At 33.8% G+C, this 18,962-nt stretch overlaps 1 protein-coding gene across 4 annotated transcripts; it reads left to right on the top strand.

Annotated features, from left to right (window-relative positions):
- Nucleotides 1-233: 233 nt before the first annotated feature.
- Nucleotides 234-18,962, top strand: LOC111407925. 4 transcript variants are annotated; one of them, XM_023037646.1, is made up of 5 exons: nt 234-355; nt 1,396-2,694; nt 8,784-8,904; nt 17,221-17,280; nt 17,419-18,962. In XM_023037646.1, exons 2-5 carry the CDS (start codon nt 1,547-1,549, stop codon nt 18,703-18,705), a joined length of 2,616 nt encoding a protein of 871 aa, XP_022893414.1. In that variant the 5' UTR covers nt 234-355; nt 1,396-1,546; the 3' UTR covers nt 18,706-18,962. The 4 variants fall into 4 exon arrangements, with proteins under 4 accessions (XP_022893414.1, XP_022893416.1, XP_022893417.1 ...); XM_023037648.1 differs by having other exon boundaries at nt 234-390; XM_023037647.1 differs by having other exon boundaries at nt 235-343.

Here is an 18,962-nt window from a genome sequence, read left to right as displayed (position 1 = left end):
TTGTAATTGAATTAGGGTTTGGAGTTATTATATTAATACCTGATTTTTGAACAATGATACTTTCATCCTGATTTTTGAATTATAATCTCCAACACTTGGAAATCTGTGATTTCCACAATCCAATCTAAATCATATGGCCCATTATTGGAGTTTAAGCCCATCATTGAAGAGCAGCTTCGTACGTGGAGGCCCATTAACTTTCCCATGGACGATTTAAAACGCCTTTTTCTATTCGAATCTTCAGTATATGCCGTACTGTACTGAAATCTGCAGTGAAGAGACTGAGGGACTCTATTCAAAGGAAATCAATTGTAACAATATTCGAAACCCTAAGTCTGCACATGTCAGTAATTAGGTTTCGCTTCACTCTCAACTGTGTTTTATTTTTTGGTATAGAATTTTAATTTTAATTCTTGCATGTGTATACGCCTAAATCCTCTTACACACGTATCCCGTTTCGGTTACAATGATTAATGGGTTTCTTTAATTTAATTTGACTGATTACTGGATTTATTTGCGAATATGAAATTCAGCTGATCTTCTTACCTGTCTGTAATTTTCTCTATTTATTTTTATAATTGATTGTTTCTTGATTATTGACTTGTTATTCTGGAGAAATTTGGTCTGCTGACACTTTATTTTTGCGGATCTTGGCCCTTATAATCTATATTATGTCAGCATCGGTAGATCTTCTTGGTTCATGGAAACTTATGTGTCTAAGATATGTAACAAATATTTTATGTACAAATTCTACTATATTTGTATGGGTATCTCTGGAACTTCATTCTGCAGTAAAAAACTCAAGCAACTGCCTAGAAGCAAAGATTTGATATATGTTATGTAAAAGTTTAATTAACTATTTGAGTGAAGTTGTTGCGAATGTTCTTTTATATGAACCTTTGTTTTACTTTATTAGACTCATAGATCTATTACTTCTTCTTTCTAAATCGAGTGACATTGAATATATCTTATGGCTTCATTCAATATTGGAGATCAATGTAACGCTATGTTGAAGTTTGAATGGGTTTGGATTTTAAGTTTTTGACTCATGCATGAAACCTTGATGCAGGAATGTCTAATTAAACTATAAGTTTAATTCTAAAGTCGTACGAAGTCTAGGAATGCTATTAACATTAATTTGGTTTTAAAATGGTATCATTCTGTCAGTTTCCCGTTATCAAACCAATGTATTTGTAAATATTTTAAGGATTTTTTATGCATGTCCTTTATTTCCCATTTGTTTCCATGGAATCTATTCTCAAACAGCTGCAGAATATGTCTATAATTCTCTTCGCTCTTTATAAGTATCCTTTCATGTTGGTGCTGTTCCTACTTCTGATTATTTTGGTATGACTTGATTATTATTTTACTCGATTAACTTTGTTCTGTTTGCAGCTCTTGTACAGCATATGACCTATATCAACATAATCCCTTGGAAAGGCTGGGGCGTTCAGGAAATTTGTTATCGAAATTCGGAACTACAGGCTAGAACCTATTATTTTACTAGGAAGATCAATTCATTCTCCTCAAATACTTAGGAGCCCCTATGGAAAATAATACAGCTCTTCCTTCAGAAAATGACGGTACTGACAATTTTGACCCATCATCTCGGAAAAGGAAATTAAGAGCTACTGATGTAGAAGCTAAATTGGGAAATCAAATTCCTTACGAGTTAAACCAGCAACGAGTTCCATTTTCATGGACAGGTGGACAAAGACATACCCATCAATCATGGTTGAATCCAAATCATTCCTTGGAATCAAATACTATCAGGAATCAGTTGCAGATGGACCAACTTCATCGTCAGAATTATTCACTAGAACCACAGTCCACTAGTAATGGGTACTCATATCACAGTGCAATCAGCAATCACCCTTCTATCCTCTCATCACAATCTCCGAAGCGTAAAGGTTGTTCTTCACTATATCAGATGCCGGCTGGGAAGACACCTGAAGCATTAAATTGTGCACCAGACGGTTATAGTGTGTTTAGTAGAAGTGGAACCTCTGCACTTCCTTCTCTTACAAGATCATGCAATGCACCCACAGAAAATCCTCACATCGCGATGGACAATTTAGTAAAATATGGGATCAAGAAGCATGAAACACCCAACGTATCGTCTGGCATTCGTAAAGTATCATTTGAATCTTCGAGATCTGTGGAAACAGAGGCTATCAGCTTTCCTGATGGCTTCAATAAAAGAACTTGTTCAGGGCAAGAACGTAACATAGAAAGTGCCTGCATATTAAGAATAAGTCACCAGGACTCGATGAATGCTGGATTTAGTAATCTCCCATCCGAACTGGCTGATAATTCAAGAGTATCGGCTGTAGAAAGGGGAATGCTGGAGTCATTACAAAATGTTTTGCGAGGTGGTAGTGCAGAGGAGAATTCGGGTACTGAAGAACAAGGTCACAAGGAGGGTAATAATAACTTCATGAAGCAAACAGAGACAAGTACAGAGGAGGATATCAAAGATTCATATATAGAGGATTCAGTAAAAGATGGACGCATGTCAATTACCAGAATTGGGCATGCACATTCAGGTAAGATAATCACTGTTTCTCCTAAATTTTTGGATAAGGAAAGGTCATCTCCTGCAAAGGCAACTTCTTTGGTTCATGAAAAGCTCTGGGAGGGTTCTCTTCAGCTTAATTCTTCCGTGACTGCATTTGCTGTTGCCTTCTATAAAAGGTCATTGCAGTTGCTTTTAGCTTTGATAGCTCAATTATTTTCCTTTGCATGTATGAGAATTGGCAGTTACCTAATTTCAATTTTAATGGTTTTAATTATAATTTTTTTTCTTATTTTCATCTGTTATTTGTGGATTAATCACTACAGTATATTAAAGGGTAATTTTAAATCATTTGTGTCTTTAAACATGAATTGGAGTGAATCTATGTTCAAATGTCCTAACTCAATATTTAATAAACGCATAACTGGGTAAAATACGGAATTGATAATTCTTTGTGGGGGAGCCTTTGAATTACCCCAGTCCTACCATTACTTGTTCAACAATTCCAGAAAGGCTTTGTACTTACCTTTGTAAGTCTATCGCTTCTTAGCAACTGAGAATTTTCTTAAACAAACATAATATTGTCCTATGGGTTGTCATTTTAGAAGGACACTGATAAGAAGAAAACTGTTATGCTTTTAAGGGTGATTGAAGTTGTCTTTTGTTGTCAACCAAATGTTGGAAAGATCTAGGTTGGTAATTTTCATCGTTAGATAGTTCTCGTCTTCTTAACTTCAAGTGATTATTTTGGGAATTTTGTGCAATAGCAATTAATGGTTTAGCTTTCATTTGACAAATTTATACATTAGTTATAAATAGGAAGAGTAAGAAATAATTGTGGGTCTCACAAAATGTATGAATAATAATGAGCAGTAGTTATGAATGTGTAGTAGAAATTATTGTTTGACTTTGACTAAATTTATAAACCAATTTACAAGTTGTATACAAATGGAGACTTAGTCAATAAATGCCTTTTGTTTTAGACAACGGTGGCTTAGAAGTTTTATCATTGGTGATTTAAAAAAAAAAAAAGTGTAGTTTTTCAAGATTTTCCCGAAACTTTGTATTAAGATTATGACAGAAAATATACGGTTTGCTGTTTACCATCCCAAAAGTTTCAGCTCGTGTTTTTTCCAAAGTCCAAACTATATAGTCAGCAACATTTTTATTTTATGATGTTAGGCACATACAGTAAATCCCAACTTCATTGGAATTGCAAGACTTAGTTGTTCTTGCTTAAGTGCATGCAGCATTGTATGCTAAAAGTAAGAAAAAGAGAATCATGAAAAGGTTAAGTTTTAACAAAGGTAGCTAATTCTCTTAATAGCAGTTCTATCCCTTTCCTCCTCATGAGCCACATAACCATGCCATGGTATCCTCTTCCTTTCAAACCCCTTAGCCTAATGAAGCAACTTTACTAAAACTTGCATAAAATTGGGTAACAGGCACAAAATGCTACTGCTCCCAAATTATTTGATTAGGATTATTTCTCATGTCAGCCTTGGAAGCGTCAACTTAAGCTCTATTCTCTTGCCAAAAGGATAGTGCTTTTCTTGCTATAAAGTTTACATTTAGTTTCTGTTTGTCAAACTCTAGAATGGATTGGTCCTAGTCAGTACTACATAACTCGAACTATGTTATTCCAATCTAACTTGAATGGCCCAATTTGTGCAAACCTAGTGTGAAAATTTGAAGCTGAAAGGAAAAAGAGGAGATGCTGTAGAAGGGATAGAGGTATGGGAATTGATGCCATCAATCGAGATGGATCTATAGTTGTGACATGGGCCTCCTTTCCTCATGTTGAGTTTGAATTTTATTATTTTTTTAATTCATTTGCTTGTATGTTGTTAAAAGATAATGAGAAATTTGTCTTTGCTAGAATTCAAATCACTTTTCCCCTAGAATAAAGGTGCCTGTTCCTTTTGTTTATTTCCAGATTTTCTACGAGGCTAAAATGAAATTCAAACAAGGGCCAGAAACACATACGTCTCTAAAACTGGTCTTGCACTTTTCTATATATACTTTCATTAGGTCAGCCTCCCAACATATTGGGTCCTTGGATATATGTATGAAGCAGTCAGTGATGGACTTCCGATACATCAGCTTCCCAACAGATGATTCTTAGTTATTATATATGAGTCACTGAGGCAGTCATGAAGTATGGAAATCATTTTTCTTAATTCCTGAATTTGGTCTTAAAATGAGACACTTCAAATTTTTTCCAGCTAATAAATACTACTACTGAAATTCCTATTAAGCATTTTACAGTCTGATTTTATTGCCTGTAATGATATCATTTAGCATTGTTAAAAACAATACAAGACTGAGAATTTAGTTTATTAGGATGGACATAAGCTCGATACCTTCTGGTGTTGATGTCGGACATGTATGGATTAAATTACTTCCCCTCAATCGGTAATTTAATATAAGTATGGGGAAGTAAGGAAGAAAGTTTTTTGGATTAAGGAGATAAAGAGGATATTCAGATGCAGTTTTGGGGCTGGTGAATAATAATTACTGGAAACACAGGAATGCTTGGTTGATTATGTCCCTTGGAATGGGTGCTATTAAGTATATAAAAAATATGCTATTCGAAAACGGAGAGAAAAAAAGAATTTATAGAAGAGTAATCTTGAGAGATTACAAATCCTCTAAAGGGTAGGAAAATATCACACTAACCAAATTCGCGTAATAATGAAGTCTATAGAAATAAAGAGGTCACACCTAGAAAATTCTTCCTAAAACAAGGATTTCGACTCTAAATACTAAATATATATATATCAGCATAATTTCATTAATATAAAAAAATTAAAACATAAGCATGAGAATAAAAATAAAATAAAATACTAAAGTATTTTATCTTATTCCTTAATTGTTCCAACTTCATTTTCTTCAACATCACCTTCTTCATTATTATTAAAAATAATACCATCCAACTCTGGCTTATTTAATGATATATTAGTAACCTCAAGCCACCAAACACTTTCAAGAGTATCAAATAAGTCCCCAATAATATCTCATATTTTGATTTTTTCATTTGAATAGAGATTTAATACTATTAGCTATTTTCAATATTTTTTTTTTGAAAAGTAATCAAATATTTATTAATCAATACATAATATACAGGAAGTGTACTATCAATTTAAACTAGAAAGGAACAAGAAGAAATTGGACAGCTCGTCTATTTGCATAGTAGCTCAGCTTTAAACCAAATATACAATGTCAAATAAGACAATTCTCGAATACGTTCTATTGTTCGTGTTTGATCATCAAAACGACTTTTTTTCCTCTCCACACACACCATACGATACAACTCGGAAAAAAGGTTCTATACAAGCTTGCTATCCTTATTGCGAAACTTTCTCCTCCGTACCTGTAACACGTCTTTCATACTACTCGGCAACACCCGATTCATGTGTTGCGACGCCAATATATCGTTCTATAGTAAACGAGCAACATCACAATGAAGGAACAAATGGTCAGTCGTCTCCCCATTCCTCCTAGACATTTAGCACCACTCTGTAACATAGAAACTCTATTTTCAGTTATAAAAAATATTTTTACATGTATTAAAAGATTTAATACTATTGTGTATTTTTTAATAAAAACTTTAGCTGTCAATTAAATTAAAACTCTAGTTGTGTATTTCCAATAAATATTATCTATTTCCAATAAGTTATTGATAATAACAATAGTTATTCATTAAGTAAATATTTTTTTTCAATCTATAGCCAATAATAATGAATTTTAAAAATAGTTTAAAATTAATAAAACTCTTATTCACGTGTCATAACATAGTTTCACGTATGAAAATTTATTAAAAAAATATAAATTAAATAAAAAAAAAATATACAATAGTATCAAAAATATAAAAATATATAAAATAATAAAAAAACACGTATTCGGTACGTATCGTGGCATATCAGAGAGTATCCATGTTTGGATACGTATCAAATACGGATACGTAATGAGTTTACAAGTATCCATGCTTCTTAGTTGACTTCTAAAGATTATTATAGACCAAGCACGACTTTTCCTGATCAATTATTTGAGTATCCTATGGATATTACTACATCTCCAATAGTTGTTGAAAACAACAAAAAACACCTTGTCAATGTCACGCATCTCTAATTCCTGACTTCGCAGTTACAGTCCGGACAATCTATAGGTTCTGCATACTCCGGAAAACTTACATCACCCGTAAATAACTTAGAAGATTGATTTGGCTAATCTATTATTATATGCATCACCCGATATAATAATATATAAGTATTTAATTTATCATGGTTGCATATTCTGAATCAGAAGATATACTATTTCAGTGCTTGGCTGCTCAATACCAGTAATAAGCAAGGTTATTTACTCTGTGCATATTATCACAATCCACTGAATACAAAAGTTTTAATTAATGTTATGGATCTGTTTTTTAGTGGAGTTTATAGTTACAGAGAAGAAAAATTGGAACAAGGAAACCAAAAGGTATTGTGTTTTATGTTTCATATAGCTGGGTATGGGTGTCAGACTGGCTGTGTCCAAGTACTAGTTTGATGAATGATTGTGCTAACAATGAGAGATCAACATGCCATGCCCCATTGTAAGGGTCCATGACTCCGCAACCCCTTATGATCTCTTCTTTAAGATGTCGACTATGAAATTCATTGATTACATTTGGAGAGTTTGATGATCTGTTACCCTTATTACTTGGACTAATTTATCATGGCAAAGTGTAATGACACCCTTTTATAATATCTGAGTTTGATAATCTAAAACAGAAGTTGGTGATAAGTCGAAAAACCCTTTTAACCAATGAAATGAGCCACCTACAAGTACATCCATGCAATAGTGTAGTTCATGTTTTTTAAGTCTTAGTGTTGTATTTTTTGCCCAAAGATGCAGTGCATCTTTAAATGGGCAGGAGAATTGCAGTCTGGGATTTTATATGTTAATTAATGAGAATGAGTCCATAATATAATCAAAATAACTTTTATACATATTGGCAACATTTAAAATGGCTTAATCGGTTACCAAGGTCATTTGTTTTACCTTTGCGAGGTAAGGCATAAACCTCAAGGCGCTGGTGCAAGAGTCAAGACAAACCAATAAAATGATTTAAAGGAATATAAAAATACAAAAGTTTTCATAATGAACTATAAACTTTCTTTAAAAATCTGAAATTAAAAATAAAATAAAAATAAATTAGAGGTCTTACTTGCAAATGAACATAATACGTATTAATAAGTAGCAAATAAAAAGTTCTTAGACTAGCAATCACATAATAAACTTATAATTTACTATTAGAAGTATAAATAACTTAAGAGGTCTCTCATTTCATCACTACCAGTAGCACCTCAAAAGATGTCATCAACATCGTGTTCTTTATCGCGGAGAAAAATGAAGAAGATAGAATTGAACAACCATACATGCGAATGAGTACATCACAATGATGCCAATTCGTTTGGCTGGTAGAGTCCAGTGGCACGAACAAGGAAAGTCAAGAAAAACCTCCCCGTTCTATCAGTTTCTTCCCATTCTATCATCATCCTCCTCTTATATGGTGTATTCTCTTTTCTCTTTCTTTTGAGTGTGAGTAGAAAAATAAAATAAAATAAAATAAAAGAACCCGTAATTAAGTTTCTAAAGAAACAAACCAAAATGCTAATACCAGTACTAAAGTGTTCAGAAAATGCAATACGAATAGGTGAACACCTTAGTTGCCTTGATGCTTAAGCCTCGCTAAGTTGAGATGTAAGCCTCATAAATGGAACTTGAGGAGTGGGGTTCGTGGTGTTTTGTGAAAGCCACACTTGAGGCGGCGGGATTTGGGGCCTAACTCTCAAATGGTTTTTTTTTAACAAATGTTCTGGAAACCTCTATCTCAGTTGCTGTATATCCTGTCTTGATTGTTCTGTTTTGTCAAGTTTTGGATTAATCTGTCTTTACATTTACAGAAAATTATTTCTTTGTTTTATGCTAAGATACCAAGTTCACTAAATTTTGGGCATTTCATATATCTGGTTTGGTAAACATTTTTCTATAATTTTATTTTCCTGTTTTTAAAATTTGATGCTTTTTTGCACTGGACCCTGAAACCTGAATTAATGAATTCATGTAAATGTTATTACAACATAATTTGGAACAATATGTCTATCTTCTTCTGCTTTTTCAGGGATGATAAATCTTTCACACACGCTAGAACCCTTTTTTCTTTTTTATTATTATTTAAAGTTTAGATATGTTTTTAATCTTGTCAATTATAAACTTCATGTAGTGGTGAGAGATTGCTTGATGTCAACTGGTCTGAATGTGTAGAAGTTAAAGGAAAAGTAAGATTAGAGGCCTTTGAGAAATATATCCAAGATCTTCCTCGGTCACGCACTCGGGGATTGATGGTAAGCCAGAATTCTCCATATTTTATGATGATAGGATATATAAAACTTGTAGTTTGTAATTGCATTACGTATCCACATGATAACTATATCATACCCTTTTAGCCCCTGTTTGGTTTTGCTAAAAGAAAAAATATATATATATATTTAGTAGATTTTAATAAAAAGTTGATGAAATGTATAATTAAAAAGTTGATAAAATTGGAATGTGTGGTTAAAATTAATCTTTGACTTTGAATTTGTTTTTTATCAGCTTTTTCAACTAAACCAAACAGGGGCTTATTGTTTATGTTAGACCAAAAGTTAACTCCATAGAGTAGTCCTGTGATAGTGGAGGATCAAGAAAAGAGTGAAGAAGCAAAATAGCCTTGTGGACAGTAGTATTTGTCTAGTTAAAGAAAGAAGTAAATTGATACTTTGTTCAAGTCCCTTAAAATATGCTAGCATTACTGATCATTGTTTTTAAGTAATTGTTCAGCATTGCTCTGAAATAACTTTTTACGGACACACGCTGCTTGCATTTTGGGACTACTATGCTTTCACTGTGGACAGCCTCTTTATTGTTTGCACTAGCAACCTAGGCACATGGTATGCATGTATATAACTTGAATACACTGCAAAAGTGTGAATTTTGAAATTTTCTTCTGTATAAACTGATCGAGTGATATCAATAATAAATTAAACTCTAATAAAATAAATCAAATATGGAAGGAAACACTACCCTGCAACTTTTCACATATGGTGAATGCAAAAATTAACTTATGGCAACTTGAGAAAATAATGAAAAGAAAAAAGAGAGAAGTGGAAATCCAGAATAAGTTGTTTAAATTTACTACTATTAGACTATAAATTCAGATTATTGGAGTTACTCCAGTTTAGCATTATAGATTAAAAGATGTACTATTTGAGAGCTACAGTTTGTAAACCTTCATACTCAACAATTTGAATTCTACTTCACTTTCTTGGTAGTTTGATGCAAGCAAATTGAGCACATGGGTAGTAAATTCTGTTCCATTGTGTGATATACTACAGGCTGAACTTTTTCTCATGCAGTTCACACTTTAAGTACATATTATCGTATTTTAAAGTGTTCTGACTTGCTTCGGACAGTTACATTTATTTCTTTACTTTGTTCTGAGTCTTCCTCATTCACTCTTGAAGTAGTTGAAGTAATCACCTTACCCATAACAACAAAATTATCGGCGTACTATAGTAATTAGTCAGTTTATAACGTTTTAGAGTGCATAGCATGAAAGATTAATCAATGAATTTTTTAAAAAAAAGGGTTTAGAAAATGGTATAATCATAAAAGTTAAGATCTTACATATCTTATGATCTGCTGGTACATTTCTCTTGACACAATCAAAATTGATATGCACTTCGTTGTTGCCATTGTCATTGACCATCATTGAGAAAATTGTTTTTTTTTTAATGAATTTGAAGTATTCTAAAATTTTCAAGCACTTGAGATGTACGCTTTGGTCATACAAAACAGAGTGTTGTATGTGGTAAAATATACTATGTCCCTCTGAACTGTTTCCCACCTGACTTGCATGCTTTTAAATTTTACATATGAAAACAACCAAATAAACAAAATTGAAATTTATTTGCCAATATGACTATTTCTTCCTCTCTTTTACCAGAAATGTACTAATTTAAGTTACACTTGATGAAGAAAGCACATTGTAATAGATGTCTCTGTACTGTGGTTTTTAATTAGAAATGACAAACATGTTGGAAAGGCTTGTATGAGAGTGATAGTTTGTGGTGTCAAGATAGACATTATCACATTACAATGTCTTCTTTTATGTTCTTTTTAAATAATAATTTTTTAGATCTCTACTATTATATAGGATTCCACAATAAGTTTTTGACTTTTTCTTTTTCTATCACTTAGTTTTAATTCTTTATCCCATTGTATTTTTATAGGCTTGATCAGTAAAATTTATATTTGTGACTCTGCGGTTAGGTTAGGCAATTGAAAAAATTTTAAGACATGAAATCTAGGAATATTCAACGAAAAACTTAAATGTTTGAGCTATAGTTGTCATAGCAACAATAATGTAGTGGTCTCAATATTCTAAAAGGAGAATGAAGCCTAATCTCTTCGAGGTTTTCTTCTATTATCTGGTTCTTATTTCTAAAGCGTGATTGAGATTTTGGATTGGATTAGGGAATATAGTTTTTCTATTTTTACCATTTCCAAGATGATCTAAAACCCTGTTCCTTGATTAAGCCCCCGTTTGGCCCCCATTTTGTAGAAATGAAAATGGGTGGAATAATATTTTTTTGAAAAATGAGTGGTTGAAAAAGAAGAAATTTTTTTGATTTACGTGTAATATTATTTTATGGAAGATTGTGTGGTTGCAAAATGGAGAGAAAAATGAAATGTAAAGAAATAAAAATTAATTGGGCCAAACGGGAGCTAAATAAATTTTCGAGCTTGTTAGGAGAGGAGGTCAAAACACGGATCTATCGAACCAGGTTGTTAATAACTTTGGTTTGTTATGACTAGCTGAAGTTAATAAGTGAACCCATACCAGCAGTTGTATGCAATCACCCTTGGTGGAGTTTAGGTTTCTGTGAGTACAAGCCCTGTCGGTTTATACATTGATGGCTTGTTTGGTAAGGAGGACGGATAAGTATTAAAGAACAAGAAAAAATTTATAATCTTGTATACTACATTGTCCAATTAAGTTGAATACTGCATATCAACCATGCACTCGTGATACCATTAACTGCATAACTCGTGCTTCTTTTTTATCAATACACAATAACTAGGCTAGTGCATTCATAGAGGAAGTGCATTCATAGAGGAACTTATAAGCCATATTCTCCCACTGATGCATGATCTAATAATTGGCAGAGAACCAGTTTCAAATGCTTGGCAGTTACCCCTAAATGCACAAACCTTCCAAATTGAATAAGCCAAGTTAACTAGTGCACCTATATGAACATATATACAAACTATTCGCCATTCCACTTTTCACTGAGCCCTTGTTTGTCTACATTATCTAATGAAAATGAGTTTTGGAATAGTGAATTTTTGGAGAGAGTATGGTTAAAAGGTAGAAAAAATTTCGGATTTATGTGCAAAATATTTTATTGTGAGAATGTGTGGTTGACAATGAGTTTTAAGGGGAAAAAGAGAGAGAGAGAGAGAGAGAGGGAGGGAGTTTTAAAATAATTGTAAACAAATAGGGGCTAATATAAATCACAAGTGCTGGAGAAGTGGGTTGCAAAATTCTGTGCTATTTGCATGCAAAGTAAATCGGCTGGCAATTATCCCTAATTGGCTAATTGTGGTTGTTAAAGATCTCATTGCTTTGGATATTCCACTATAGACCCAAAATTTATTGAGAACAAGGTTTATTTTGATACAATTGTATTTCATGTAACCGTTGGTCCTTGATCTGCAATATTTTAAGTCCTACAAGTGGATGACTCCATTGGGGTAGCTTTTATACTAGGAATAAGAACTAGGATCAGATGACTAGGCTACAAAATTAGCATTAGCCAACTTGCTACAAATTTTTACACCCATATTGACAAGAGATGCCTACTCTATAAGTGGGATTTCATAAGTTCCAGAAATTGGTCAAATTTATATGCACATAGGACTCTATCACATTTGAAATACTGTGAACTAGTTAAAACTGTTGTACTGGGGATTAATTCATCATTTTGGGACATTTTCGGCTACTTTGACAAAGGCAATATTTAAAGGCGAGCATGCCTATACTGTTGCGCACTTAACAACTGAAATGTGACAGAAGATACAGTAATGATTCTCCAATGCATTTGTTAATTCACAAGGACACGTTTCGTATGTAGTATTGGACACGATTAAACATGGAAATAACAATATTTGAACTTATTTTTCTTCTTTAGTATTGTCGAAAGCTGTACAGTCCACTCTACAACCAAACAAGCCATTGGTATTAAGCATAAACTTATTTTAAGTTCAACAATATTCGATAAATGAACTAACAACATTAAAAACCCGAATGAAATGCGAAACAGCTCTTAGCTCCCATTTGTTTCCCATTCTTTCGCTATAAAAATGAAAAATATGACTATTATTCATCACATAAAGTCACCATATTTGACTTTCTATCTCTTGTATGAGTTTCGTAACGGTTATATTTTTCATTCTCATTCTTACAAAAATGGGTACTAAATGAGGCCTTAATGTCGAATCAATGTCCTAGTTTTTTTCCCAAAATTATTCAAACTTTGTGAAAGAAAGGCTTGCTACGGTAGCTCATAAGGGCTTAGAGGATGCACTATTTACTTGAATATCTAATGAAATTTTTCATGGTGCAAATTCCTAAGGTTAACAAGAATTTCAAATTAAAAATATTACTTTAACAGCTCGAGAATTATATGAAGCTGAGATAGTGTAAACAAGATCTATCTAATCTCCTCTCGGAATATGCGGGTTATTATTATTTTCATTTTCCAAATAAAGGAGAACATCTGTTATGGGAAATATCTCGAAAAATTGAAAATCCAAACTTTTCCATACCTGGAAAATGGAGGGGATTTTAGGAATCCTCCTTGAGGCAAAGATTTTTATGCATATACCTCTTCTAGTTGATTCACACCATACTCTCTTTTTGTAAGATTGTAATATTATATGCATTAGCTAGCAGTCTATTAGGTGATCAGTTGTGCTATGTGTACAATCGGGGTTAACAACCCTGGTTGATAATTAGACACATGGGAGAGGGGCCACGCTGAATAAAAAAATCGTGGGTCCCCCCTCCTGTAAGTACATTATCAACCGGGGTTGTCAACCCCGGTTTTACAAGAAGAATAATTCGCTAGGTGATACATTGTTTTGGACATTAGGAGTGGAGATAATCGTAACCATATACATATAAAATGACAACAATGGAATGCCAAAGCTCGGGCATTATCTGTAAAACATAAATTGAACAGAGAGTATTACTTTCCTACCAATGGTTCATCTAATACACATAACTGCAGTATAGCTCCTTATGAACTGATCAATCCTGAACATACATTATGTTTCAATACATGGACAGAAACACCTTCACAGACAACCCCGGTTTTACAAGAAGAATAATTTTCTAGGTGATACATTGTTTTGAACATGAGGAGTGGAGATAATCGTAACCATATACATATAAAATGACAACAATGGAATGCCAAAGCTCAGGCTTTATTTGTAAAACATAAATTGAACATTTTCTGAGAGTATTACTTTCCTACCAATGGTTCATCTAATACAAATAACTACAGTATAGCTCCTTATGAACTGATCAAACCTGAACATACATTATGTTTCAATACATGGACAGAAACACCTTCACATTATGTTCCAGTAACATGAAGTAGGAGTTTACTAAATCAACAAAAAATACTGTGATACTGATGTTGGCAAAAACTGATAATGCAATCACAGTTGGAGTTGTGTTTTGAGAAAAATAATCTGTAAGAAAAAGATTTGATAACATGTCTTAAAGATACTCTACTAAACTACAATTTGACTTTCTAAACTTCAGAAATGACACTTAAAATTGCAAGACATTGAACAGCTCCATATTAAGTCTTGTTATGGTTTGAATAAATAATCCGTACTACTAAGAGCAATTAATAACGAGAACTGGAAAAAATGAAAGAAAGAAAACCACATTATTTAAGGTTATTTACTCTCAATGTGAGAGCTACATGCACCTGCTACAAAATTGCATTATAACGAAGAAGAGAATTCAATGTGATTTGAACTTATATCTCTCTCTGTTTCCTATTTACCATGAAACACAGAATGGAGGCTTGTCTTGTCACCCTTTTATATGGAGGAATATATCATGGCGATCTAATAAATGTGTCAACTTCCCAATATATTATGCTCCACACGTCCAACAATTCTAATTATGAAAATTAGCAACATTTTTTAGTATGAGCCATAAGCCTTGACATAGTTTTTTGAGGCATAAGGTTCAAATCAATAATTTGAAAGAACGTAAAAATAGAAAAGTGTGCTCAAAGTAAAAATCATCTTGAAAAATCTGAATTAACAAAATTTACAAGTTTAACTTGCAAATAAATATAAAGTAGATCAATAAAGCACAAAGGCCATTTTGCAAACAATTGCACACATCAAAAGAAAGAGAAAATCTTGCACCAAATCTATGTAGCAACAAAGATAGATGATAAAGCAGATCTCGAATCAGTGTTTTTGAAAGAAGATTAACAATCCCCTGAAACCATTTTTGTACTAGAATTTGGCTCTGATGATGAAAGCATTAGTGAATATGACAACATAGAAGAATGATATGGAATGCAAGTCATCAATCTAAGTCTACCTGGTCCTATGATTGAAGTGAAAATATTTTCAGGAAAATATGAAAGGCCAATAATAGTTGCAGGATTGTTTGACACTGAAGCAGTTTGTTCAATTTTGGAATCTAGCTTTTATTAAATAAAGAGGTGTGTTTCTTATCCCTATGAATTTCTAAAACCCTTCCTTGTTCTTCCAAAATCTTGACGACTGTAATAGCACAATGATAAATGGTAAGAACAAGATCTAAGTAGTACCATAAATTTGCTCTGCAGTTGACTTTCTAAGGATCCTTTGATCCATTACTGGAAATCTTCTGTAACATTACTAGTAATGGGATCTATAAGAGATTGGTGAGCATATTTGATTTTGAAATCACTCTTCCCATTGCTAAAAGTTTCTTCTCATTCTTTTTCATCACCTCCACTTACAATGGCTTGACGGAAGAAAAATGGAAAATGATAGATCTGTAAAACACAAGTTACAAAAATTTGACAAAAAACAAAGGCCAATAATAAAAAGCTCAGAAAAAGGAGACAAACACACACCTCAGCTACTGCCTTGAAGCTTATACTTTGGGGCATCTACTTGAAAGCCTCACAAGGTGGACCTCAAGGGGTAAGCCTCAGGCAACTTCTTAGCAACGTAGCTGATTTGCTATCTAGAACAAATGCATTTTGGTTTTTTGTTCAAGTGATTTAAACTGTTCTTACTGTTGTAATTTTGATTAAATGTTCATAGAATAGAATGCATTGCAATTGCATGTCAAGGAATTATGAACTAATGTTTGTTATCTTTTGATTTTGTGTTTCATGTTTCTTATTTAGGATTCATATGAATGTAAGCATTAGTTTTCTGAAAGAATCATAAGCAAAATCAGTTGCCCGCTAAATTTGAGGGGTTTTGAAGATAAGATTAAACCCTGTGCGGTACTCATTAAGGTTTGAGAAATAGGGTAGCTAAGCAGGTTCATTTTTGGAAGAAAAAATTATGTGACACATTACTCTGCCTTCCCTAACTGCTAAATTTAGAAGGTCTGGAGTTTGGGAAGGGAGAATTACTCAGACATTATTGACTATTGGAAAATTGGTCGTTAGCTTAACTTTTATGTACAGAACAATTCTACTTCTAGTTGAAATGTGCAGTCAATTTTGTTTGCTGTGTTACCAAATATAGAGAGCTTTTCCACATTTAAAAGTGCAAGTGGTCAAGTTTATCAGTATTGATCAGGTTATTTTACTTTGGGCTTGTGAGTATTGGATTTAACTTCTAATCATTTTCTTGATCGTGTTTGATTCTGTAGCCATTGTTTGACTGTTGTGCTGCCAACTTTAGGTTAGATGAATGAGAACATAGGAATTTGTACTATTTTGTAAGGTTTGGCTAACGACAGTGTAGAATGTTAATCTTGTGATGGCCTACAACTGAATTCAATCTTTTATCACTTTCACCTTATGAGAGAGGATAATGGTTGCATTAGATTATTCATTCTGCAAGCTTACATCAATTGAAGCTGCTTTTGGTTCTCTCCTTACACTTGGCTAATTATTTTGTTGCATACTTGAAATTCCTGGAATTACTTGTAGAAATGCATTATTTGTGAGGTACATAGGAGTCAAAAGGACTTGTCTTGCAAGTTTTATTGTGATTGAAGCAGGTAGGAATTCTTGAAGCATATTCTAATTGAAGCAGCCAGAATTGGGAAAACCTATAGTAGACTTTGGACTATTTATATTTATTAAAACTTGGGATTCCATCGTAAAAGGTCAACCTTGTTAAGAGGAGTAATCCAATCCTTTATAAGTTGGTATATACTTTTATCTTTGTTCGATGTAGGATTTATCCCTTAGCAATATTTACTGGGACATTTCAATGTCAGTTACGCTCTAAAGCTCATTTTGACCCCATATTGACAATATCATCTTCTTATTTTAGAATAACCATCTTGTGGTTCACATATTTGGAGGAGTTGTTCTAAAATTTGAAGTTGATAATGCATTGATATTTAGGTGACTTCCCTGTGTTGGAAAAAGGGATCAGCTGAAAGAGGTCTTAAGGGCATGAAAGAGGTGAGCATGAATTAGCATTGCATTAGATTTGCAACTTTTTACCTCGCTATGGGGAATAAGTGAAAAAGAGGAGTAAATCGTTTGAACTGCTTTTGAAGTAACTGGTCCAGTTGCTCATATCTGTTTCAATATTATCAGGTTGCAAAAGGATACAGAAAAGGCGAGAGGGTTGGATTTGCAAAACTCTCACCAAGTGTTGATATTTACCTCTGTCCACCGAGTGATAAAATTATCACAATTCTAGCAAAATACGGTTTCTTCAAGGGTTTGGCTGCTGGTGAAGACAAATCAGAACTATTGCTTGGTTGTATAGTCTGGCGGAAAAATCAAATGATTTCAGGTTCTCGTGAGAAAAAATCTGTGACTTCAGGGGCTGTTGAGAAAAATACCGAGACTTCAGGTTCTGTCAAGAAAAAATCTGAAAATAATGATTCCTTGTCGGATCAGATTCTGAAAACCCCATCAGATGGCTCCAGTCAATCGATGGTAGAGAGAGGTTCATCTTCTGTGTCACATGAATTGGTCAATTGTTCCTCGGCTCTTGGAATTGTAAATCTTGACGAGAACAAGAAAATTGCAGTTAGTAAAATGTCCTCTTCCATTGAGTTCTTGCCAACTGCTTCAGTTCAGACAATGGTATCTATTTCAGCCAGGGAACAAAAATCTGAATTTTCCAGCACGTCGAAAGGCTTTGAGCAGCCGTTACAGGAAACGAAAACGTATTGGCAACAACATCCCAAGATGGAAAAATCTAAAACAAGTTCAGAACTCCATAAAGCTGTTATTCCTTTCCCATGTACAGCAATCAAACCGAACATGCCTGTTGGAGATGATGACGATCTTCCTGAATTTGACTTCAAAACTGCCTGTGAAATTCCTCTAGCTTCAGTTGGGATGACACTTCAACCCAGGGGAATTCAGATTTCTGACAGGTTAGTGGTAAAAACTGTAAACTCTGTTTCGCTTGCCATACCCAAAAGTTCTTTTGACAAAATGAACAAGCAAAAGCTTTTCTCTCATGACGATGATGACATGCCTGAATGGCTTCCACCCAAGCCTCAGATTCAATCCTCAGCAGAAGCAAACAAGCCATCAGCCATGCTGCACACTGCAAATTTTAACTCAACTTCCAGAGATCCACCTCAGTGCCCTTCTGGTTCCGTACCTCCAAAGCTCCCTTCAGGCCCTCTGCCTCGTCAATGTTCAGTTCCTGCTCGTCCAGATTATCCATCGCAGGGATTTCCACCGTTTCATCACCAACCTCCAAATTTGAGAGTGCCACCACCAAGGCCTTTCCAAAATGGTCCAAGGCCAAGGCCTTCAGCAGGGTTTACTTTTATTCCAGCTTTGCAGCCACAATCAGGTTCATTTGAATCCAAACATCCCCCTGTTCCTGGTAATATTCGAGGGTGGAGGCCTTCATAAATCGGCAGGATATTTAGAATCCTGTCTGCTGTAATAGCAAGGTGTACATGCTATTAGGATGTCGTTACATAGGTTCGTGCTTTTGTATTTCATAAGTTTTTTTTTTTTCCTTGCGCCATCTTTCTAGTATGCTAAAAATGTGAAGGAGACGTGTACTAGACAAAGGAAATTGCTTCAAGTTGATATCATAGGACGCATCGTAATTCTGTGTACTTTGGATGTTGCTTATGCATATCAGAGTTATCTATTATGCCCCA

The sequence above is a fragment of the Olea europaea genome, chromosome 13 (assembly GCF_002742605.1).
Source record: "Olea europaea var. sylvestris chromosome 13, O_europaea_v1, whole genome shotgun sequence".
Lineage (NCBI taxonomy): Eukaryota > Viridiplantae > Streptophyta > Magnoliopsida > Lamiales > Oleaceae > Olea > Olea europaea.
This window is presented reverse-complemented; position numbering and strand designations above follow the sequence as displayed.

Excerpts from the sequence above, each read along its gene's own strand:
- LOC111407925 (XM_023037646.1), top strand. The coding sequence starts at position 1,547 with ATGGAAAATAATACAGCTCTTCCTTCAGAAAATGACGGTACTGACAAT. Across the intron at positions 8,905-17,220 it reads CACGCACTCGGGGATTGATG|GTGACTTCCCTGTGTTGGAA; the intron begins GTAAGCCAGAAT and ends ATTGATATTTAG. Across the intron at positions 17,281-17,418 it reads GTCTTAAGGGCATGAAAGAG|GTTGCAAAAGGATACAGAAA; the intron begins GTGAGCATGAAT and ends CAATATTATCAG.